General features: G+C 50.3%; 1 protein-coding gene across 1 annotated transcript; it reads left to right on the forward strand.

The window, feature by feature from the left end:
* The first annotated feature begins 92 nt into the window (after positions 1–92).
* On the forward strand, positions 93–23721 carry LOC119242150 (complement C3-like). The gene is made up of 36 exons (XM_037507921.1): positions 93–157; positions 296–503; positions 967–1141; positions 1305–1375; positions 1469–1557; positions 1638–1720; positions 1977–2064; positions 2413–2515; positions 2619–2736; positions 3042–3157; positions 3833–3973; positions 4060–4269; positions 4431–4640; positions 4898–5059; positions 5310–5439; positions 6281–6361; positions 7971–8168; positions 8348–8459; positions 8746–8849; positions 8938–9077; positions 9473–9679; positions 10308–10359; positions 10521–10607; positions 10766–10969; positions 12141–12216; positions 12475–12643; positions 14352–14447; positions 14607–14760; positions 16394–16566; positions 16771–16929; positions 19061–19120; positions 19986–20076; positions 21905–21950; positions 22911–22998; positions 23306–23392; positions 23608–23721. The coding sequence occupies exons 1-36, from the start codon at positions 93–95 to the stop codon at positions 23719–23721; spliced, it is 4467 nt and encodes a 1488-aa protein (XP_037363818.1).
* The last annotated feature ends 63 nt before the right edge of the window (positions 23722–23784 follow it).

The following is a 23784-nucleotide window of genomic DNA, read 5'->3' on the forward strand; positions in this document are numbered from 1 at the left end:
GAAAAGCCAAGGCAAATAGCCCAGAGCCAGGGCGGACAACAGGACAGACGCCTGTGGTCTGGGGCCCTTTTCACCCTCCCACCATCACGAACATGCACTGGCCACTGGGGATGATTCTACTCTTCTTGGGGATGCCCCTCATCCATGCTGAGCCACTGTGAGTCTGGAGAATTGGGGGGAACCCGGCCAGCTGCTTACACAACTGCCATTTTCGTGATTCCCTGCATGCAACCCTGTCTGTCTCTGCCCTTGCTCCCCCCCACTTGAGTCTCCCCCTGTGTTTTCCTGCGGGCAGATACATCCTGGTGACACCCCGAGTCCTGCGGGTTGGTAGCCCTGAGAACATCCATGTGCAGGCTCACTCAGACTCCAAGAAGCCTCTAGATGGGACCCTGGAGGTGAACATCACCGTGTGGGACTTCCCCTTGAGGAAGACAGTGGTGGCCAGACACCAACTCCTTCTCTCAGCCCAAAACGACTTTATGACCCAGGCACTGGTGACGGTGAGTGGCAGGCCAGGGAAGAGGCCACAGAGGGAGACTGAGCAGCAAGGGTGGAAGGGGTAGACTCTAGAGGGGCTTCCCACAAAGGACACTGGAAAAGAGACACAAGGCCTGGGAGGACCTACTGTTCCTTTTATCTCCTCTCTGGTTAGAAACCCCAACAACCCTAAGTCTGGGCTCCGGGAAGAGTGGGGATTAGCCCATTTGATGCTTCTGTGCCAATTATTAAAAGCGCCCACTGCCGGTGGCTCGGGAAGCTGAGCGGGGCCTGCATTGCGTCCCCAGTCCCACTTCCCGGCCTCTGTGGCTGAATGTCCTCATCCAGCTTGCACAAGCACACGTGGGGACTTCACTCCAAAGGCAGAGCCAAAGGGCACCTGTTCGATTGTTTCTCCGAGATCTGGCACAGGGCTTTGCCCCCAAGGTTGAAGATAACCTAAAGGGCCTGAACATCTCTCCCCAGATTCCTGAGAGCCTGGTATTTCCCCCAAAACCAGGCCAGCAACATGTCATCATCCAGGCAAGCTGGGCGCCCACTTCAGCCTCATCTTTCATGGAGAAGCCTGTGCTGGTGGCTCCCCACGCTGGCTACATCTTCATCCAGACAGACAAGACCATCTACAACCCTGAGCACTTGGGTACTGTGCCCAGGCACTTGACCTGGGGCATGCTCTTTCTCCCAGCCCTGGACTCCCCAGTGCCCAGCATGTTCCCCCTTCCCAGGGTCCCCCCATTTCCCAGGATGCTAGTGCTCATGCTCTTCTCCAAAGCCTAGCCAACACCGAGTCTCCCCTCCACCAGTTCAATACCGGGTGTTTACCGTGAACCACAAGCTGGATCCCGTGAGCCAGACATTCACCCTGGATATCAAGGTGGCCTTTCCTCTTGGGAGGGTGGATCACAGACGTGGGGGTTAATGACACGTTGAAGTCCTGGCCGTAAACTGCTCATCTCCAAATCTACAGAACCCAGAGGGGATCACTGTGCTCAGCCAGGACCTGCTGGCGAAAGAAGGCTTCTTCACAAGCTCCTTCCAGCTCCCTGAGCTCATCAGGTGCGCCATCTGGGGCCCGAGGGGTGAAGGGATGGAAGTTCTTCTGCACTAACTCTCTCTCCTAACTTTCTGTACCTCAGTCTTGGGACCTGGAGCATTGAAGCCAGTTACCAAAGCGCCAAAGAGCAGAAGTTCAAGGCAGCCTTTGATGTGAAAGAGTACGGTGAGAGAATTGGTGGGGAGGGCAAAGCGGAACATACAAGGCATGGGGCTGGCAACAGAAAGGAAGTGCTGTGGTGTACCTGCTGTGTCCCAGACGCCGGGCGGGTGCTGGTGAGCAAGGCTGTGTGTCCCAGCGCTTGAGGTTTTCAGAATCAGGAGAAGGAAGCAGAATAGAGTGGAGGAGGGGGTGAGGAGGGGCCAGGAGGGAAGGGAGATGGTGAAACTCTGATTGTGGCCACTGCCTTTGCTGCATCCAGTTCTCCCATCTTTCGATGTCCAGCTAAAGCCAAACAAGACCTTCTTCCACCTCAACAGTGAGGCTCTGGGTGTGGACATCCAGGCCCGGTGAGTTCCCGTACCTGCAGCCTATCCAGAAGACCAAGGGTGCTAAAAGACAGAGAGAGATGGTAGGGACACCCTCAGCCACCCATGAGACCTTCTTCGCCACCTACATTGTCCTACGAGTTTGTGCAGGCCACATCTGCAACACAAAAAGGCTTTATGGAACATATTTGTTACTTCCCAGCATTGTGTGGGTCAGCAACCAAACTATCTAAGCTTTCAGGGATCCTCTCTGCCCCTCCTAAAGTTGTGCAGTCACTACCACAGCCCCTGAGGCCACATAGCCCATCCTTACAGCACCATGAGGTTGTGCGTGCTTCAGAGCCAGTTGGATGGCTCTCCCTCCCTCAGGTACATATTCAACAAGCTGGTCAATGGAAACGCTCTGGCCATCTTCGGGATTAAGCTGGATTCCCGCAGGATCCCCATCCAAAGTTCCCTGCAGCGTGTGGAGGTGACTGAGTCCTGACTCCATCCCCACCTCCCCTCCCTCAGCCACCCTCCACTCCCCAAGAAACCATCACCACTTCCTCTCCTCTCTCCTGCCCTGAAAGCAGGTTTCTGAAGGCCTAGGCCACATCTCACTCCACAAAAACATGCTGATGACTGCATTCCAAGGCCCAGAGGAGGAGTTCATCGGGGCCTCCATCTTTGTCAACGTCACCGTGTTCTCAGGTGCCACCCTCACCCAGACCCCTGCTGAGGTCAGGGGGGCTGTGTTCTTTTTCACCCCATACCACCACCCACGTGACCTCAGGCCACATGATCTACCTCCTGGGGTCCCCCCACTTCCCAAGATCCTAATGACTACACTCAGTTTCCTCCCAGCTTCAGTTTCCTCATCAGAGAAATGAGAAAACAGGATTAGGAGGCACTGAAATTGTATTACTGTCTTTCCCTGTCCTCATCAAGACAGGCCCCACAGCCCCCCAGGAAATTAAGCCTCATTCACAGACCTCATGGCCTCCCTGTCTCTCCAGGCGGTGAAATGGTCCAGGCCGAGACCTCAGGGGTGAAGATTGTTCGGAGCCCGTACAACATCAAGTTCATCAAGACTCCCCAGTATTTCAAGCCAGGGATGCCCTTTCACTTTAGGGTCAGAGTCTGGGTTCACTCCACCCGGGGACTCAGAACCATTTCCCCCAAACAGACCCTTCCTCCAGGAGACAAAAACCTGCACTGGGCTCTCCAGTCCCCCACAATTTATCTGTTTGAGAGTTGAGTCCATCCTGTAACCCAGACCAAGCCCAAGATTTCCCCAAGTCTTAACCCTGGTCCCCTCAAAATGTGGTGATGGCTCCAGAATTTCTCTAAGGGGGCCAGAGAGCCCACAGTCAGTTGGAAGGTGGTGCTTAGGAGTGTGTCTGGAGGCTGCATTTGCAGCGAGCATGCACTTTCTACAGTCATCTATTTAGGGTGACTTTGGGATGTGTGATGGGCTTTAGGAAAGCTGGAGACATCCTTTGGTGCCAATCCGACTCCAAGTTTTCTCCAACCTCTCACATCTCTTCCTACCCTATCCAATCCCCGCACCCCTTACCCCAACACCCTGGCACATGAGCACCCAGGCTCTGCATCCGGGTTCACACTGCAAAGCTCTATGGGCCGCCATTCGTAAAGACCAATGTGAATAGCGCCTCTGCCATTGTTCCATGAGCCACTGGCGCAGTTCCACAAGGCGGTCCCGTCCAGATTGTTTTCCCAGTTCCCACCTCTCATGCCAGTTCACCCTCAGGCCTGCCCTTCATTTGACCCCAGATTCCTCCCCCAGGTCTTCGTCTCAAATCCTGATGGGTCCCCTGCCTCCAGAGTCCCCGTCCGCTGCCAAAACCACAGAGTATACACCTCATCCAGCGGGATGGCCACTCTGACCATCAACACAGACGCCAATATGAAGCAGCTCCCTATTCAGGTACCAACCTGATGGGCAGGGGTGGAGGGGCTAGGCTGCATGAGCCAGAAGGGGATCAGGGGTTCACTTGCCGTGTCTCTCCCCAGGTGGAAATTGATGAGTCTCTCCAGCCAGAGGAACAGGCTTCAGCCAGGATGACAGCTTGGCCTTATTCAACTCAGAATGGGTCAGGGAATTTCCTTCACATTGAGGTGAAGACATTGGGTACAGATGTTGGCAGCAACATCCATCTGAGCCTTAATACAAGACATCAGAATCCTGAAACCAAGAACCAGATCTCTTACTTCACCATCCTGGTAAGGAGTTCTTTCCTGGGCATAGCCCTGGGGAGCTGGGTTTGTGGGAACCAGGTGAGAGAGAGTCGGATTAAGGGGGAGGGTGCTAAAGAAAATGGACTATGGGCCTCGGGGAAAAGCCGGCCCTACCCTTCTCACCCCTGGCCTCTTTTGTATCCAAGGTCTTAAGTAAGGGTCAGATCGTGTATGCCAAACATCAGGCAAAAAGCCAGGGAAGTGTCTACACATCAACCATTATTGATGTGACTTCAGAGATGTTGCCCTCCTTCCGCATCCTGGCCTTTTACTTACTACCCAAGGGAATGGGTCAGGACCCTGAGCTGGTGGCTGATTCACTATGGATTGATGTGAATGACAGATGCATGGGAACGGTGAGTCAAACTCCTGGACATTCTACATCAACATAAAGTTCAGGAGAGAATCTATAAAGGTCAAGTGTCCCCCATCTGGAGGCAGGGGATAGGAAGAAGAGGAAGGCTTATAAGTTCCATCTAGGACTTGAACAGGATGCGCGTAAACATGTGGAGTTGGGCCTGGTCTGGTGGAGTTCCTCGACGCTCCACCAAAGCAGTAGGTGTACTTGGGGAATCTGAACATCTTTACCTGCTATCTTTTTTTTCTGGCTCAGCTGAAAGTTGGTCTGAAAAATGAAGAATTCTTCCAGACTTTTGATCCCAATAGCAAGGTGGAACTGAAGGTGACAGGTGATGCCGAGGCCGCCGTGGGGCTGCTGGCTGTGGACAAGGCTGTCTATGTCTTGAGCAGCAAACACAAACTCACACAGAAGAAGGTAAGAGCATGTGGGCTTTGGGCTAAGAGGTTGCCTGGAGATTCTAGCTGGAGCTTTAGTTTCTGCAGCCATCAAATGGACAATATTGGTGACTGAGCCAGTGCACAACACAGATATTGGTGGTGGTAAGGGTTCAATAAATGGCAGAGGATGTGAGAGTTAGTATTTAATCCAGCAGTTCAATCCATGGTTGTGCCCTCCTAAGGGCTTGCTACAGGTTCCAAATCCAGGTTCCTCTCTCAACTCCCAGGTCTGGGATGTGGTGGAGGAACATGATGTTGGCTGCACCGCGGGCAGTGGGAAAGACAGGCTTGCTGTGTTCAAGGATGCTGGATTGGACCTGAAGTTGAGCACAGGGACGGACACCCTGGCAAGTTCAGGTATGGGGGGTGGGGAGCAGGAGGAGGGAAGGAGTGGGGGGAAGAGCTACCTAGTGGTTAGGAACATGGACTTTGGGTGAAAATCCAGGACCCTGCCCCTTACCAGGGGCTAGTCACATTTCTTCTCTGAGTCTCAATTTCTCTACTCATGAAATGGAGATAATAATAGAAGTAATTCGCTGTGTGTTAGTTAAGATATCAGTTTGGCCATGTGTTATCAGTAGCTTAAATAATGTATTATGTTTATTTCTTCCTCACTCACAGTTCAGAGGTCTTTCTGGTACTCAGGCTTCTTATAGCTTGTTATTCTGTCATATTCCAAGATGAAATCCACCCACCATGCAGCAAAGTGAGGACATTTATCTCACCTCTCACTAACCAGCATGCAGTCACATGGCCCCAGCCAGATGCAAGAGAGACTGGGGACTCCAGTCCTCATCCTAAATGACATATAAGAGATGGAGGTTGCCACAGAAGAGGGGAGGGAAAATGGATATTGGGGGCAGCTAGGACTGTCATCTTTCAGCTGAAAATCATGATCTTAATAACAGTTTCTATCTACAAGCTGGATCCTGTGCTAAGGACTTTTATAGACATGATCCCATTGATAGAACTATGATAATATCAATTGACTTAGCAGGGGTAATTAATGCTTACAAAAGTTAAGTGACTTGCTGAAAAATGAACTTTTAAAGGCCAAGCCTTGAACATGTGTGTGTGCCATGAGAGAAATGAGGTGATCCATATAAAGCACTGGGCAGGCAGGAAACATCCAAAAAATATCAAGGATGTTAATAATGATCTTGACAATTGTCCTGTCATTCTTCCCTCTGACCCCCAGACTGGCAGTGCCCCCAGAGCACCCCTCCCACTCGCCGCCGCCGCAGCTCCCTAAAGAGGATGGAGACCAAGAGGAATGCAGGTCAGAGCTAAAGCCGAGTGCGCCCCTCTTGGCTCTCTGACCTACTTATTCATCAGAGCTTCAGTTTTCAGGAAATTGAAACCACTCTAGGTACTTCAAATAGAGAGGGAGCACTTTCATGATGGATGTTTGGTGCTTTAAAAATCATTGATGGGAGTCTGTTTACTGGGATGCAAGATCACCATCCACGAGGCCTCAGGAGGCTGATGAGCTCTCTCCTGAGGCTGCTTGTATAGATAGTGGAAGTTTGGCCAGGTGTATCAGTAGCTTAAACAAGATACATGTTATTTCTTCCTCACTCATAGCCCAAGGGTCACTCTCATACTCATTACAAAAACACACATAGCTTGGAGCCCACCCCTCAGCCACCACTGCTGCAGGGAAAATGGTTTCTTCTCTCCTACCTTGCAGATCTTACATACAAGCATGTGAGTGGCAGAATCTCGTCCCACCCAGGATCCTAGCAGCAAGAGAGTCCAGAAAATGTATTTAGATGTCTAGCCTCTGTGACAATGGAGGGCATGTACACGAAAGGAGAAAGGGGTGCTGAGTGGTGTGGGTCATATCGCTCAAACCCGCCATCCTCAAGCCCGGGTGTGGGTCTCACAGGAAGCTCTGAGCCTAGGGACAAAAGAAGAAGCGAGCCAGGAAAGCAATGCTAATGACTTGGCAGATCTAAATAAGGGGAAATAAGTAAAATCTAATAAAAATTTGAGGTAAAACCCTAACCTAAATATCAAAATCCATGCTAACTAACCTCTGACAAAAACTTTATAGGATTGTTTTTTTATTTGTTTGTGGTTATGATCAACTATATTATTTAACTACCAAAGTCTTAATCATCCAATATGGTAGAAGACAATTTTTTAAATCACTACACTTTTTATCTTTTTTTTAAAGATTTATTTATTGATGTATACAAGAACTGGGGTACAGTCCAGAGGTGTGGCAGGGAAGTGAGGGGATTCACCAGAGACAGAGCGGGGAACAGAACAGGCAGACTGACTGAAATACACTGCTGAGGGGAGCAGAGGGCGAGACAGGAGAGGTCTGCCGCACCATGTGGACATCTCCCTGACCGGGGATTGAACTTGTGCTGCTGTGGCTGCGGATATTTTCATAGGTTGTGTCTTAACCCCTTGCACCTCCAGAGAGGCCTGCACTTTTTCTTTAAATGCCTTCCTTCAGTTTGCTAATTTAAAAGCATTCAGCTTACTACTTTATAACATTTTGGCTTTCATCTTTTGAAAATACATAATGAGACTCAAGAATCAAATCACATTGTAATAAGAAATATGGCATTGCCCACCCCATGAGAGGAAGGCGGAGGAGACTGCAGCAGGGAGTCCAGTACCAGCTCTGCCGCGTGCAAGCTGTGTGACTCGGGCCAGTGAATTGACCTCTCTGAACTCAGCTTCCTCTTCAGAACTCACCCTTTGGGTTCAATGTGTGGCTCCAGGGAGAAGACACAGGCAAGGTGCCAGGGACAGCATCTGCCACAATCCCATGGCCAAACAGAGGCCAGGTGTCCATGACAGTCAGGTGACTGTGTCCCAGCTTCCTCGGGTCCCACCTAGCCCCTCCTTTCTCCCTCTAACTCTGACCCCAGTCAACAAGTTCAAGACAGAGCTGGAGCGAAAGTGCTGCGAGGCTGGGCTCCGGGAGAGCCCCATAGGGCTTTCATGTGAAGAGAGGACCCGGCATGTCCGGCATGGTCTAGCCTGCGTCGCCGCTTTCCTGAGCTGCTGCCATCTGTCTGCGGCCCTGACTCGGGAGGCCCGCGAGGAGCAGCTGCTTCTGGGCACAAGTGAGGGGGCCACAGCAGGGGGCATGGGGCTGGAGGGTTCCAGTGGGGGCCATGGAGTGCCACAAAACAAAAGTGGGGAGATGGGCCACTGGTGGATAGGGTGAAAGACCCCACCGAGGGGTCTGGTGGGCCTTGAAAGACACACTTAGGAGACCCCACCCCACATGGGCTTCCTGCAGCCGATCAAGACGATGACTTTGATGACATCTTCCTGGAGGACCTGCCTGTGCGAACCTTGTTTCCTGAGAGTTGGTTCTGGAGGAAATTTACTATGCCAAAAAGCGACCCAGGGTAGGTCCACAGTCCCCATGCCAGCATGTGGCCCCTGGACCTTTGGCACATCACTGGACACTGATTATGACCAATGTCCCCTAGTGAAGACATTGAGTTCTTAGGACAGTGCCATGATTGAAGCCCTTCCCAATGGGTCCCCCCAAATTATGACCCTCCAATGATGATGTCTTTAATGAGGTGATCCAGTGACCCCTCCAGAGTGATCATAACCCCTGGTCAGTGATCCCCAATCCAGAGGATCTGTCCAGGCAGCATAAACTCTGTAATGTCCCCACCACCACAGGTCGGCCACTTCCAGCAACATCTCCCACTACTACATCAGTGAGAACGTGCCAGATTCCATCACGACGTGGCAGATCGTGGCCGTCAGTCTCAAGGCTGGACAAGGTAACCCCACGAACCCAGTGTTGAGGGGTCAGGAAAAGGTGGCCCTGCCCAGCCCATCATATCGGTCAATGTGCTCTTCTGATTGTAGGTCTTTGTGTCTCAGAACCCTTTGAGCTGACAGTCATGAAACCTTTCTTTGTGGATCTTAAGTTACCCTCCTCCGTGATCAGGAATGAGCAGGTCCAGATCCAAGCCGTGTTGTACAATTTCAGGGGCCACCAGGCCAAGGTGAAGTCCCCAGCCCTCCTCTCCATGGTCAAACACCTCTCAACGATTTATAAAGCTGATGGAATGTGTCCATTATTCAAAGGGGCCAGTAAGGTGCTTTTGAAAAATGTCTAAGGTATTTTCTTATTTATGCTTCACAATAATCCCAGCAGTGGGTGTGATTATTGTCTTTGGTTTGGAGATAAGGAAAGTGAGCCACAGAGAGGGTCAATGGTTTCTCTGAGATCACACAGCACATAAATAGCAGAGGGGCCTTGACCAGGCAGGGTCTTTGCTATGAGCCACTGTGCCATGCTGTTAGCTACTCAGGATTCTCAGGGTTGGAACAGGGAGGAGACTTTGACTGTAAGGTCACCCTGTGCTTCAGGACCCCCTAACTGGCCACCCTGCTCCAGGTCCGAGTGGAGTTCCCCCACAAGGAGGCATTGTGCAGCGCATCAAAGCCTGCAGTCCCGTGGCGCCAGGTGGTGGTTGTGCCCCCCACCTCCTCCAAGATGGTGCCCTTCGTGGTTCTCCCACTGGAGATAGGCAAAGTGGATGTGGAAGTCAAGGTCGTGGGCTTTGGGATCCAGGACCATGTGAAGAAGACACTTCTGGTCAAGGTAATGGGTGTCTCCCACCCTTTGCTGCCAGTGCAGACAGTGGGGTCCCAGGCTGTGTGGTCACAAAAGGGGCAGGTGGGGCTTAGGATCAACAAATAAGTCTCCCAGAGGTGAGAGGCACAATGGCATAGATTTGAAACTTCAATCACAAAGTCCTCAATTCCAGACTGGAATCAAGTCAAATTTTTTCTTTGCTGTGGCAGACCTTGGGCAGTTTACTTAACTTCTCTGAACCTCCATATCCTCATTTTCAGGATGAGGGTATTTATCATAGCCATGAATAATAAAAGAGCTGTGAAAATTACAGCCCACCAGTGTGTGACCTGTACATTACTTGCTTAAAAAAAACAAGTTTAACACCAAGGATAGCGCACAGCCCACGAAGTAGCATGTACATTCTCTCCCTTTTATCCTCTCCCTTTTACAGATGAGAGAACCAAGGAGCAGAGAAACTAAGTATTTTATGCAAGGTCACATAGCAAGGAAGCAGAAGAGTTGGGATTTGAACCCAGACATTTGGGCTCCAGGGTCTGAGATCTTAATAGCTAAGCAAGCCTTCTCTACTGTCACTGTGGCTGTAACTACTACGAGTGTTGTTGTTAACTTGCTTCCTCTTTGCATCCCACAGGCAGGGGGGCAGATACAGAAAATATCCAATAGCACCCTCCTGAACCCCCAAGGTTTGTGGGATCCGAAAGGGGCATGTGGCATCCTGGGTCCATGCCAGGGTGGAGGGAAGGGCTGAAATGAGGGGATCCAACCAGGAGAGCAGTCCCAGTTCTGAGTCTCTGACCTGCCTGGACCCAGAAACTGCTTGTCACAGTAGGTTGTTCCTGTTCAGGTAATACCCAGACGTTCCTGGTGGGAAGACAGGACATTTTTAACAAGGTCCCTGACACAGAGGCAGAAGTGTTTGTCAGCATCCAAGGTACCTGGGACAGAGCTGACTCCTGGGAGAATGGATAGGTGGCACTGAACGGCCTCCTGGGTACAGGGGCAGGCGGGGCTGGGGGTGCCTATCTGGAATGATGGGAAACCATGGTGACCTCAGCCATTCCCAAGGTGACCCTACTCGCCTGATGACAGGTGACATCCTTGGTGAGACAATTTTGGGCAGCCTGACACCCGGAGAAACAAGGAGGCTGCTGAAAGTCCCGAGTGGCTGCCCCGAGCAGACCCTGAGCTCCTTCACCCCGGTGATCATCCTGACCCAATATTTGGATGCCACAGGCCAGTGGGGCAAGGTTGGCGTGGAGCTCAGGGACCAGGTGATGAAGAACATTGTCAGTGGTAAGAACCACTCTCCTGGGACCTCAATGAGGGTGGGTGGGAGAGTGACTGGCGTACCCCTAGAATGGGCCACACTCAGACAATAACACCCAAACTCTGACTCATCTCCCAGATTACAACCTGATACCGATCCCCAGGTGATCCCAAGCAATGACCCTCAAATAGCTAGCTCAAGGTGACCCCTAGATTGCTGGCAAAGTCTGACTCCTCTCCCAAAGGATGACATGATACCAAGTCTCCCAGCTGACCCCCAACAGTGACTATCATGTTGCTTCTTCATGCTCACCCCTCTCCCAGGCTACAGCCTGACAACAGATACCCTGGTTCACCCCAAGCAGCAGTCCCAGGACAGGTGCTGTACTGAGACGCTGTCCCAGGTTATACACAGTCAGTGGCCGTGCGTGCGCTGGCTCTCACCCCCAGGAGTCCCCAAGCAGAAAACTCCAGAATAATCCCAGGTGATGGCTTTCCAGTTACACCTGAATGCTGACAGCTCCCCAGGTTACAAAGAGAAATGTATGCACCTAGTTATACCAAGAAACCCTCAAATTAATTTGAACATTGACACTTCTCCCCAGTTACACTCAGACACCAACTCTTCATCCAAGTGTTCTCTATGGTAACCCCAGGTAACATTCCAATACTCTTTTCCCCAATGTTACAAACAATAAGTGCCCAGGGAACCTTCACTTAATACCCAAGTAGCAATGCTCAGAACACACCTGAGAGCTGCCCCCTCCAAAATATACTCAAGAACAGCCTTCTCTGGGTTACACAGGTACACTACTTTACATAGACACCCCTAGATTACAGCCAAGAAAAACACCCCAGGAAGCTCCAAGCTAGTGGCCCCTCAGAGTACCCCGTTCTCCGGGATTTGCCTTCCACAGTCTTTTTGAGTGGCAATTCCTAGCCACACCCAGAAACTACCAGATGGGGCAGTTTTCAGGTTCCCCCTGGATGCTATACACTGGCTTCCGCAGTCACACCTGGGCCCCACAGCCCCCTTCTTAATGTACCTAGACAAGCCCGCTCCTCCAGGTTACATCCAGATGGGACACGCCCTCTAGTCACACCCACACCTTGGCCCTTCAGACTATGCTGACAGCTGACCCTTTGCACAGATGCCCAAACACCAATTCCATGCGAGTCCACCTCCATCTCGCTCCAGGTTACACCCAGATGCTGACCCACCGCAATAAAGATGGCACCTACCATGCAAGCAAGGGAAACCCGGGAAGCACCTGGTAAGGATGTGGACAGCGGCCGTCCTGCCACCACCTGGAAGCTGGGTTCCAATAGGGGCCTCGCCCACCCTGGAGCCTCCCGGGTGGGGTTTCAGGGCAAGCAGTGTGTGGGCCAGCAGACCTGGGCAGCAAGTGGAGAGGGTCGGTCTGGACCAGTGTGGCCCACAGTGTAGATTCTCCGTGGAGTAGATGCCCACACTCTAGGGCCCCCTTGCTGCTGTTCCCATCACCACCCAAGCCCCTCCCCACCCTCCACAGGCTCACAAGCTATGTGTTCCGGGTCTTCTCCCTGGCCTACCACACCACCACGGTAACTGTGGTAGACAGGCACTCTCTCTGTGACTTGGCCACCTGGATCATCACCCAGAGACAGGCGGAGGACGGGCATTTCCTGGATGAGGGCCCTCCGATCATGTCATCCATGCAGGTACTCACTGCCCCGCTGTCTGGGACATTCAAACAAAACCCAGGGCTCTGCACGTGAACAAGGGGACTTCAGGTCTCTGGCCTATTCCTAGAATGAGAAGAGGAAAGAGCCAAGGTTTAGGACTCAGCCTCACAGCTCCCTGGTCAGGACCACCCTGTTACAATGTGAGAAGGCTGGGGACACCTGGTTGCCCATCTCTCCTTTGCCCCACATCAGGCAGGTGCCAGTCCTGGCCCTCCTCTCTGGGACTGAGTCCCCCCCACCCCCAGGCAATACCCCCATCTTTACCCGAATCCCAGTAGGTTTCCCTTAGACAGTTTCCTTTTTAGCTAGTGTTACAATTGCCTCAGTCTTTGGGGTTATTGTGATTGCAAGAGGCCCTTCAGCAATAACCATCAGGAAACTGAAAAAAAAAAAAAAAAATAGAGGCTTATTACTTACAAAGCCTGGAATCTACACAGCATACCTGGGCCACAGTGAGGGCTTAGGGAGAGAGGGACACCCTGGGGTCCTTGGGGTAGAGGATGGGGAGTCTAGGGTTTCAGGGGGTCACTCTCTACTAGGTAATTTAAATCATAAGAACAGAAATTTAAAGCAAGGTAGAGACCAAAAGAGAAGGAAAAGGAAAAATCACAGAACAGTTCAAGTGGTCAGTTATCTAAATTAACCAGAATTTGTAAAATAAAGGAACCTTAGTGGGAGGAGGCAGCTGGCACACAGCTCCTCAGGGACCAGTGCTGAGTTTGTTTGAGCTGCTCCTCTTTAGGCTGACTACCTGGGCACCCAGTCTTCAGTCAGGTACTTGCCTCACCAAAATAAATGCCACCAGTATTTACATTTCAGGCTTCTATAAAAGCATTGCATAAGCTGTCTAACACCATGCCAACAGGGCAGCTTAAAGCAACAGGAATTTATTTTGTCACAGTGTTGGAGGCTAGAAGTCCAAAATCAATGTGTCAGCAGGGTCACACTCCTTCTGAAGTCTCTAGAAATGAATCCTTTCTTGACTTTTCTAGCTTGGTGGCTGCTGACAATCACTCACATCCCTTGGTTTGTAACTGCACACCAATCTCTTTGTCTCCATCTTCACATGCCCTTCTTCTGTCTATCTTCATGTAGCTTTTTTATAAGGACGCTAATCATTGGATATAAAGCACATCCTAACCAGTATAACCTCTTCTTAACTTAATTATATATGCAAAGACTATTTCCAAATAAGAGCACATCTTAAGATTCTAGGTGGACACAAATTGGAGGGGGAATACTACTAAGCCCTCTACAGGGGTTGAGGGTGAAAGCCAGAAGAATAATGAAGAGTTTGAACCCTAAGTCAGTTATTTGCTAGTAATAGGGAGCCTTCACGTCTCTGACCCTCCATTTCTCCATCAGGAAAATTAAGTTGCTGAGAGAATGAATGCTCTGAGACAGTCTCAGCACCTTCCATGGGTGTTAGCTTTTCTGAACAAGGCAGACTCCATACAGGAAGATCTCAAAATGGCTTCTCTCTCTCTCTCTCTCTCTCTCTCTCTCACTCTCTCCACACACACGCACACACGCACATACAAACACACTTTACCCTCTTCCCATCCTACTTGCAACATCACCCAGCCCAGAGTGGGGCACCTGAGAGCTTTCCAAGGTCAGGGAGGAGAGGTTGGAGGTGTCCCAAGATGGTGAAGGGAACGTGGGTATGATTCTGCACGCGCAGGGTGGCTACAGAGGCTCCGAGGCAGACGTATCCCTCACAGCTCTTGTCCTGATCGCATTGGCTGAGGGGAAGGAGTTGTGCATCCAGGATATACCGGTAAGGACCCAAAAAGGGAGGGTAGGATTTGGAGGGTGCTATACCCCCTGCACACAGGAGCTCCCCACCCTCATGTCGCTGTCAGTGAATGCTTCTTTTCTGATTTTCAGACCCTTTTCCTGATTGTCTTCCTCTAGCCTCCTCTCTCTGACTCCCTAGGATTTAGCTGCCAGCATGGAGAGAGCCCGTGACTTCCTGGAAAGACGCCTCCCCAACATTCAAACAACCTTTGCTATTGCCATAACCTCCTATGCTCTGGCGCTTACCAACAGCCCCCGAGCCAATGACCGCCTGGACAGTTTTGCCAGTCATGGTGGGTGTGGGGCACTTCTTAACCATCTGTGCATTACCCACAGTTATTGAGGAGGAGGGAGATGTTTGTTGTCAAATCTAGCAATGTGTAACTCATTATTCAGAATTTATTAAGCACCTATGTAACTGGAAAATGCTGCGGTTGGAATGCCTACTGTTGCCAGAAGCCTAATGAGCACAGACAGGAATTGAATCTATCAATATAAGGTGCACTTTATTGTCAGAAAGCCAGTGATCTGAGAGAACAAGAGATATTTTACCCCCAAAACCCATTCTGACATCTCATCTTGAGCTGGCCTTTTTTCTAGTGAGTTAAACAAAAGCGGTTAATCATAAGTGAACAGCCCATTACAACAGTCCACCGCAGCTGATCTCCTGGCCTTCATCATGTTTAGTCCCCAGAGTTTGTGGTCACCTCTTAGGTACATCCTGTTTTCCTGGGCCTGGAAAAACATCCTGTTTTCTTGATGGCGTCAATGTCTGACACTTCCTCAGGGGCAGGACTGTCAGTTCAAAACAAAGAAAAACAAATCAGTGGTGTTTGTGTGTAGCCTATGCTGTGTGTGTGCCTGCAGATCCCTGTGCTAGGGAAGGTGCCTTTCCCTTTCTCTTTAGCCCATCACGTATGGTAAGTGTGCCAATCCTGAGTTCAGAGCCTAAGAAACCAAGGTGAGCAAGATGAAGGTGATCCCTGCCTTCAAAGGTCCCACCATCCCTGGAGAAGACAGACAGAAGATAAACAGATCAACAGAGAAACACAAATTAAGATAGTGCTGAGATGGCAGCAATACAAGGTGGATGGGAGAGATGGCAAGGGAAGGGGTAGTGATTGGAGAGTGAGAAGACCTCTGTGAAAATTGAACTCCTCAGCTGGAATGAAAGATAAAAAGTTTCCCTTATGTGGAAGGTCAAGGACACACCAAACTAAGGGAATAGTACATGCAAAAGCTCTGAGGTGAGAAAGTGCCTGGAATAGTAAAAGATGGAAACAAGGTCATAAAATGTGGGTGATTGAGAGAGGTCTGACTACCATGGCCTGCCATATTCCACCCCTGAGGGTCCTAACCCCATCCTCTCTATTTCCCAAGTCAAGAGCAGTGTAAATAGGAAAATTTGCTTGTGGATTGACTGGATAAGCTGAAGGAGCTTCTGCGTGGTTTTTTTTATTTAATTTATTTATTTATTTTATTTATACAAGCACTGGGTACAGTTAGAAGCACGGGAGGGTGAGAGAATTCACCAGAGCCAGAGCGGGGAGCAGAACAGGCAGAGGACCGAAGTACACTGCTGAGGGGAGCAGCGGGAGGCAGGAGAGGTCTGTGCGCCATGTGGGACCCTCCTCCGGTGGCCGGGGAGCAGCTGGGGATCGAACCGGCGCCGCAGAGGCTGCGGGCAGCTTCGCAACCCAGCGCTCAACCTCTGCGCCACCGGGGAGGCCCTGAAGGAGCTTCTTTTAATCTCATTTTCCCCATCTCTAAATAGTTGCTGTTTCCTGGAGTGATTCTGAAAATGCAGTGTCCACATGTCTCCTTAAAATAGTGGTAGAAAGAAATTAGGCCAGGTGACACAAGGAGAGGGCAGATTTAGGTAGGTAGGTCCAGATCTTGGTGATGAGATGGGCATCTATCTTCTAGACAAAACCCACTGGCCAGTGAAAAGCAAATGGCATAATTCCCTGTACACCATTGAGGCCACGGCTTATGCACTGATGCAGAAACTGAAGCTGGGTCAGCACAATGAGACGCATGCCATCGCCAAGTGGCTACTGGAGAAGCGGGCACTGGGCGGAGGGTTCAAGTCCACTCAGGTGACGGGGAGGGGGGAGGGGCGGGAGGAAGGGGGCGGAGGGAGGGTCTCAGAGGTGGGAGTTGGGAGTTGGGGTGGGCACTAGCCATGGTGTTGACGTGGGGCCGGCCCACCTGAAGAAACAGTCCGTAGTGCTAAGGTGCTGTCCTGCGTGCCCCGAGGGCGCTGTCTGTGGTGCTGATCCACTGTCCCCATCCCCACCCAGACCACGGTGGTTGCCATTGAGGCCCTCACCCGCTTCAGCGAAGCTGTACCCTTCGAAGACGTCCAGGATCTCCATGTCCAGATCAGTGTCCCCAAGAGAGCCTTGAACTTGGAGTGGAACATAGATCGGAACAATGCCTACCAGCTGCGGTCAGCAAAGGTACGAAACTGAGGGACAAATCACAAGTCCACACAGGTGGCATTGAGGATGAGATTGAGTCATGTCCCTGCCCATCTCCCTGCCTAAAACTATCTCACTACTGGTGGCCACACTGCCGGTGTATTGCTCCATTTACTCTACAAATATTTTCTGAGCACCTACTGTATCCCAAGAATCCATCTGGGCAATCTGATCCATCTGGAGTTATATTATGAGAGATCTGTGGTGCCTACTCTTGAAATTTGCAGTCTAGGAAGAAAATAAACCAATAAATATATTCTGTTTTAAGTTTTCTGAACTTAAGTGTGGAAGGGGGAAAATATGCTTACTGTAGGGAGTAAAATAATCCCTATGATCTTACACCATGGAAGAGGTAACATTTACCTTCAATCATTCTGCCATCTTTACTGAGTACTTACTATGTGTCAGGCTTTGTTCTAGGGGCTGGGACTATGGCCATGAAAAAAGAAAAAATCTCTGTCCCTGTAGAATTTAGTATTTTAGTGGGAAGGGAGGTCAGACAATAAAAAGATATAAGTAAGTAGACTATGTAGATTGATAAATGATGACATGTCATATGGGAGGGGCTGGGAACATCAAGGAGCTGTGATATTAGATAGACTGGGCAGGAAATATTTCTCAAGAAGGTAATGTCTGAGCAAAGAACTTAAGGAAAAGTAAGAGTGAGCCTTGTAGCTATCTAGGCAGATGAAAAACAAGAACAAATACCTTGAGGAAAGAGGTGTTCTATCAGCAACAACAGGACCATTGTGGGGTCTCCCTGGTGGTACAGGGGTTAAGTCTGAGCACTATCACACTATCACTGCTACAGCCTGAGTTTGATCCCTGGCCAGGGAGTTAATCCACGTGGTGCAGCGGACCTCTCCTGTCTTGTCCACTGCTTGCCTTAGCAGCATGTTTCAGTAAATCCACCTGTTGTGCTCCCCACTCTGTCTCTGGTGAATCCTCTCACCCTTTGCACCTCTGGCCTATACCCAAGTTATTCTATGCAAAAATAAATTTAAAAGTGGGGGCCTCCCTGGTGGCCTAGGGTTTAAGTCTCAGAGCTATCATTGCTATGGTCTGAATTCAATCCCTGGCCAGGGTTCTAAACTACACATGGCGCAGCAGACCTCTCCTGTCTCACCCGCTGCTCCCCTCAGCAGTGTGTTTCAGTAAACCCTCCTGCTCTGCTCCTGACTCTGTCTCTGATGAATCCTCTCCCGCCCTGCACCTCTGGCCTATACTCCAGCTCCTCTATGCAAAAATAAAATAAAATAAATCTTAAAAATAATAAATAAATAAATAAATAAATGGGGATGGGTGTGATGAGGAAAAGGAGTGAGGGGAAATGAGGGCAGGAAGGTGATGAGAGTCTCACGGACCTGAGCTGACACTTGGACTTTCCTCCAAGTGAAGTGAGAACCATGGATGGCCCTGGAAAGAGAAGGGTCATTATCGCACTTACACAATATGAACATCTAGTGTAGCCATAATTATGGTACATAGAATATGGCACCAGTCAATATATATTATTTAGGCACCATGTTGCAAAGTTGGTGTTATTATTAGCCTCATTTGGGGAAATGTGAGACCAAACAGTAAAATAATTTGTCTGAGTTCACACATACTTTCAGTAGATGAATAGGAGCTGTCAAGATGAAGGGCGTGGGGGAATGTGCTGTGATACAGAGACAGGTACAGAGTAGTACAGGCTTGCACAGGTGTGACCGGAAGCGAGGTTGCCAGGAAAAGTGATGTAAGGAGAGTGGAAGGTTGGCAGGGAACAAAGCGTAAGAGCTGGGGGTTTCAACAGGGGTGATATGATTAGATGTGAATTTGTAAAATTTTGTTCTAGCTATGCAGTAAGAATGTGTGAGGAAAACAAGGGTAGATGCAGACATGCCAGGAGAAGAGTCTTGTGGGCTTCATGCACAGCAAACTTTGGAGACACTGCAGAGATGTATGTGAGGACACAGCCTGAGCAGGCAGTTAGAGTCGATCATGACAGTAGATGCACAAATGCTCTATCAAGAAGAAAAAGCAAAACCATTTTCTTCCCCACCCCCTTTGCATCTGAGCCACATTTTACTGCTACCCCTGCCATCAAATACTCTTGCTTCCCTTCAAGTTCTCTGCCCAGGACGAACTAGAGATCAAAGCCAGCGGCAATGGGAGAGGCACCATCTCGGTGAGTGTGGTTTCCTGCCCTTGAGACCCTAAGCTAGAGCCCAGCACACACTGCAGTTTGTGAAATAGAGTCAGTCTAGACTCCAAAACAAGACTGAAATCAGCTATACTTATAGCTGCTGTTTAGGATATTGCTCTTTGCTAGGAAGCAAACTAAGGACACCAGCCACCTCGACCCCAGAGAAGTTGATAAAAATATGGACACCATTCAACAGGCAGGGAAATGGAAGCTCAGAAAGGTTTTCACATTGTCGAGGCAAGACTCAGGAACTAGAGTCCAGAGGTCATTGAACCCCTTTGCCCCTACCAGGCTGAGTCCCTGGAGGGTGTTTCCTTCCTTGCCTTCCCAAAGGGAGATTCTCCTTCCAGAGTGTCTCCCAAGATCCAGAGGCTCACTCAATCTTTCCCCGAATATCTGGAGGCTTCATCACATCTTCCGGCCTATGGCCTGTGGCCAGGAGAACAGCCTTTGTGTTCACTAAGTTTCAGACAGCTTGTTATATTTCAGAGGACAGAGTCACAACTGAATCCCTGCCTTTGTTGTGTGACCTTCGGCCTGTCACACACTTCCTTGAGTCTCAGTTAAATTTAAATTCATTAAGCTTAACTAAAATTGCAAGTTCACTTCCTCAGTCACACTAGCCACATTTCAAGTGCCCAACAGGCACACATGGCAAATGGCTGCCACATGGAAGCACAGGGAGGATCCATCACCTCCAATCCGGACGGTCTGTTTCATAGACCCGGTCTAGACTTGAAGGTGTTTTGGCCACTGCACCCAAGGACTGACCTAGGCAGGCAAGGACTAGAGTAAGGAGGAAGGGGATGTGTAGGGAGAGACTCTAAAACATTCCCTGCCCCTGCAGATCCTGACCATGTACCACAGGTCCTCAGAGTCATGGGAGGACACCTGCAAACTGTACACACTGAATGTGACTCTCGTCAGTGCCCCAGAAGGTAAGCCTGGGCCCAGGGATGCCTGACAGCCCTTTTTAATTATTTACTACACACTGGGTACTGTGTTGTACTTTTATTTTAACTATTATTAAGGAATGACATTTAATGCATTGTTCAGTCATTCAACAGGTACTTGCTGAGTATTTATTACATGCCTTGCCCTGTTTTTTGGTTCTGGGAACATAAGCATGAACAAGAAAACTATCCCTTCTCCTGGAGCCCACTTTCTAAGAGAATACAATCACAATAGATTACACTCCTACTACTGCTACTTATTTATAACAAATAAATCAATATTATAGAAATAAATATATAAATAAAATAGGAGGGCCTCCCCAGTGGCTCAGCGGTTGAGCGCTAGGTTGTGAAGCTGCCTGCAGCCTCTGCACCGCCGGTTCGATCCCTGGCCGCCGGGTGAGGGTCCCACATGGCGCGCAGACCTCTCCTGCTGCCCGCTGCTCCCCTCAGCAGTGTACCTCATCACTCCGCCTGTTCTACTCTCCACTCTGGCTCTGGTGAATTCTCTCACCCTCCAGCGCCTCTGACTGTACTCAGTGCTTGTATAAATAAATAAATAAATCTTTTAAATAGATAAATAAATAAATAAATAAATAAATAGGAGATGTTTGACTCAGGGGAGGTTAGGAGGAAGCTCTCTGAGGAGGTGACATTTGAGTTGAGAGATGAGAGAAATGAGAAATCAGCCATGAAGCAGCTAATGGAAGAGCATCCCAGGCAGGCAGAACAAGGTGCACAGGCCCTGAGGCAAGAATGAGATCACCTTGTTTGAGGAGCAGTGGTAGAGTTTAGGAAAATGAATTGAAGAAGTGTCAGAAGCAGAGAGTGCAGGGACTTGCAACTTCTGTGAGGACTTTGGTTTTTGCTCAGAGTGAAGTAGAAGCCAGAGTGTTCGCAGTGTTCTGACAGAGCTCAGATTTGCACAGATTCCCTTTGTTCGGTCTGAGGGGAATAGACTGTAGGGGGCAAAAGTAGGACCTGGGAGACAAGGAAGGAGGGGATTGCACTGGTCCAGTTATAGATAATGGGAGGACCAAGGTGAGGGTGTTGGAGGTGGTCAGAAATAGTGCGATCTTAGAGTTTCCAGTCTGAGGTACTCCAGGAAGGCAAGAGGATCCTGCTATTGGGAGCTCACTGTGGTGGTAGTGGGGAAAAGCTCCACCAATCCCACTTTTAGGCACTAAAAAAGTGACCAAGACTTTGGTTTGGGCCCTATTTCCTAATAATAATAACAACTGACAGTTATAAAACACTGGCCAGGGACTATATTAATTTGCTTTGTTTGTATTAACCCACTTAATTCTCACAACAATCCTGCTGGGCTGGGAATACGATGATTCATACTTACAGTTAAGAAATGAAAGCACAGGGCCTCCCCTGGCAGCGCAGGCAGTTGAGCTCAGCGCTGTGGAGCTGTCTGCAGCCTCTGCAGCGCCAGTTCGATCCTGGCCAGCCGGTGAGGGTCCCATATGGCGCAGCAGACCTCTCCTCTCTCACCTGCTGCTCCCCTCAGCAGTGTATTTCATCAGTCTGCCTGTTCTGCTCCCCACTCTGTCTCTGGTGAATCCTCTCACCCTCCTGCGCATCTGGCCTGTACTCCAGTTCTTGTATAAATAAATAAATAAATCTTAAAAAAAAAAAAAAGAGAATGAACTAGTTTAAAAGAAAGAAAAGAAAAGAAAGCACAGAGAGGTTAAGCACATTGCCCAAAGTTCACCCAGGATTTGGGTCCAGGAACCCGACTCCAAAGGCTGTGCCTATGCTCAGAGGTGTGTTACCCCACCTCTAAATGCCTGTCCTCTCTCTGCAGAGAATAAAAGTGGAGAAGAGACTTTTCAGCTCCGGATGACAACCAGGTCAGGACACCAGGACTGTAGGCTGGTGGGGGAGGAAGATGTAATCATCAGGGACCTAGACCCTTGGCAGCTCTTCCTGGGTAGTGAATAGAAGACAGAAAGCAGCCGAGTTTGCCTCTCTGTGCCTACTCCCTCAACCTGCCCTCCCCTTCCTGTCACCTATTCTGTCCCCACCTTGCCCTCCCAGGCTCACCTGCTCACACTTCTGCCCCCCATCCTGCCATGTCTTGGGATGGCGAGTTCTATTGACCCAGAGGCCCAGGCAGGCTCCAAGCTTCACAGCTTTCCCCAGCCCTCATCTTCCCCAGACACCCAGCCCCCACCCCAGTCCTGCTCTGCCTCCCAACTGCCTTCACAAAGGTCAGCCCCAGATAAAAACATGCATTGAGTGTCAGGCTCTGTTGTAGGAGCTGGAGGTACAACTGTGAGCGAGGCAGCCACTCCCCACCCAGTGAACATCAAGTGTATCAAGGGAGACAGATAACAACTAAACAATTAGCCAGAATCAATGAAAAATGACAGGTGTGATTAAATGTAGCGGAGGAGCAGTCCACATTGCCTGAGGAGGACAGAGGGGAGAATGATCAATGTGCAGAGGCAGCTATGCATCAGCTGAGACTGCAAAAATGAAAAGATGTTCATTTTTGGAAGAAGCTAGGATTCCAGGCTGAGAACAGCATGTGCAAAGGTCCAGTAGTGAGAAAGAGACTGATGCTTAAAGCAATCAAATGGAGGCTGGGGTGAGAGAACACGAGGTGGAGGGCAAGCCAAGGCATTTGGTAAAGATGTTTCAGCAAGGAGGCTACCTCTAATATTTTTGTGTGCTGTTGGGAGCACAGGAGTGTTGGGGAGACCCCTGAGGAGGCAACTGCACTTGTCCAGGCAAAAGATGATGGCATGGGGGTTATAGGGGACAGCCAGGAGTGCAGTGGGAATACACTGGAGCCGTGAATTCCCCAGGTTCCAGGATGATCGAGAGGCCACAATGAGCATCGTGGAGGTCTCCCTGCTCACTGGCTTCTACCCCAATCAGGACGACCTCAAACAGGTAATGTGTGATCAGATAACCTGATCACTGCTGAGTAGGGTGCGGAGGCCTAGTCACAACACCTCACACTCCCCAGGTGGGCACAGGGCAGGGAGGATCTTCACAGAGGCCTCTGGGTTAATGTCCTCAGGTCCCTGGCCCATGGTCACCCATGGTCAGTGGCCATGGTCACTCCTGGTGCATCAGTTTTCCTGCAGTTTCCCCTGACTGGACAAGGCTAGGAGCTCTGAAAGGTGCCTCACACTAACTGGAGTTCCTAGGGCTGTCGGGGCCTCTGCTCACCCCCAATCATCACACTCTGTCCCAGCTCACAAGCGAAGTGGAGATGTACGCCTTCCAGTACGAAACCAAGATGAGCTCCAGCGACAGCACTGTTGTCCTCTACCTGGAGAAGGTGAGGAAGGCCCAGTGCTCTCTGCCAAGGCCTGTGGGTAGTTCAGGGGGCAGAGAACCCAGTCGGCACCTTTGGCAGTGTTACCAGAGAGCCATGCCATCTGAGGTCAGCTCCTCTAGTTTGGATGCCCACATGGTCAGCGCAGTCAGCCCCACGAGGTCAATGTCCCATAGTAGGTGGCCGTGGTCAGCTCAGACAAGACTCCCCTCCTCCAGGTCTCCCACAAGGAAGACACGGTGCTGGGCTTCCGGGTCCACAGGATGCTGCAGGCAGAGTTCCTGCAGGCCGCCCAGGTCACCGTCTACGACTACTATGAGCCTTGTGAATAAGGGTCTGGGGGTAAAGGGGATTCCCTCAAGGGGACCCGGTCTGCGGGAAGGCCAGGACCCAGA

The sequence above is a fragment of the Talpa occidentalis genome, unplaced genomic scaffold (genome assembly GCF_014898055.3).
Source record: "Talpa occidentalis isolate TD23 unplaced genomic scaffold, MPIMG_talOcc4v2.1 talOcc4.12, whole genome shotgun sequence".
In the NCBI taxonomy this organism is placed as follows: Eukaryota; Metazoa; Chordata; class Mammalia; order Eulipotyphla; family Talpidae; genus Talpa; species Talpa occidentalis.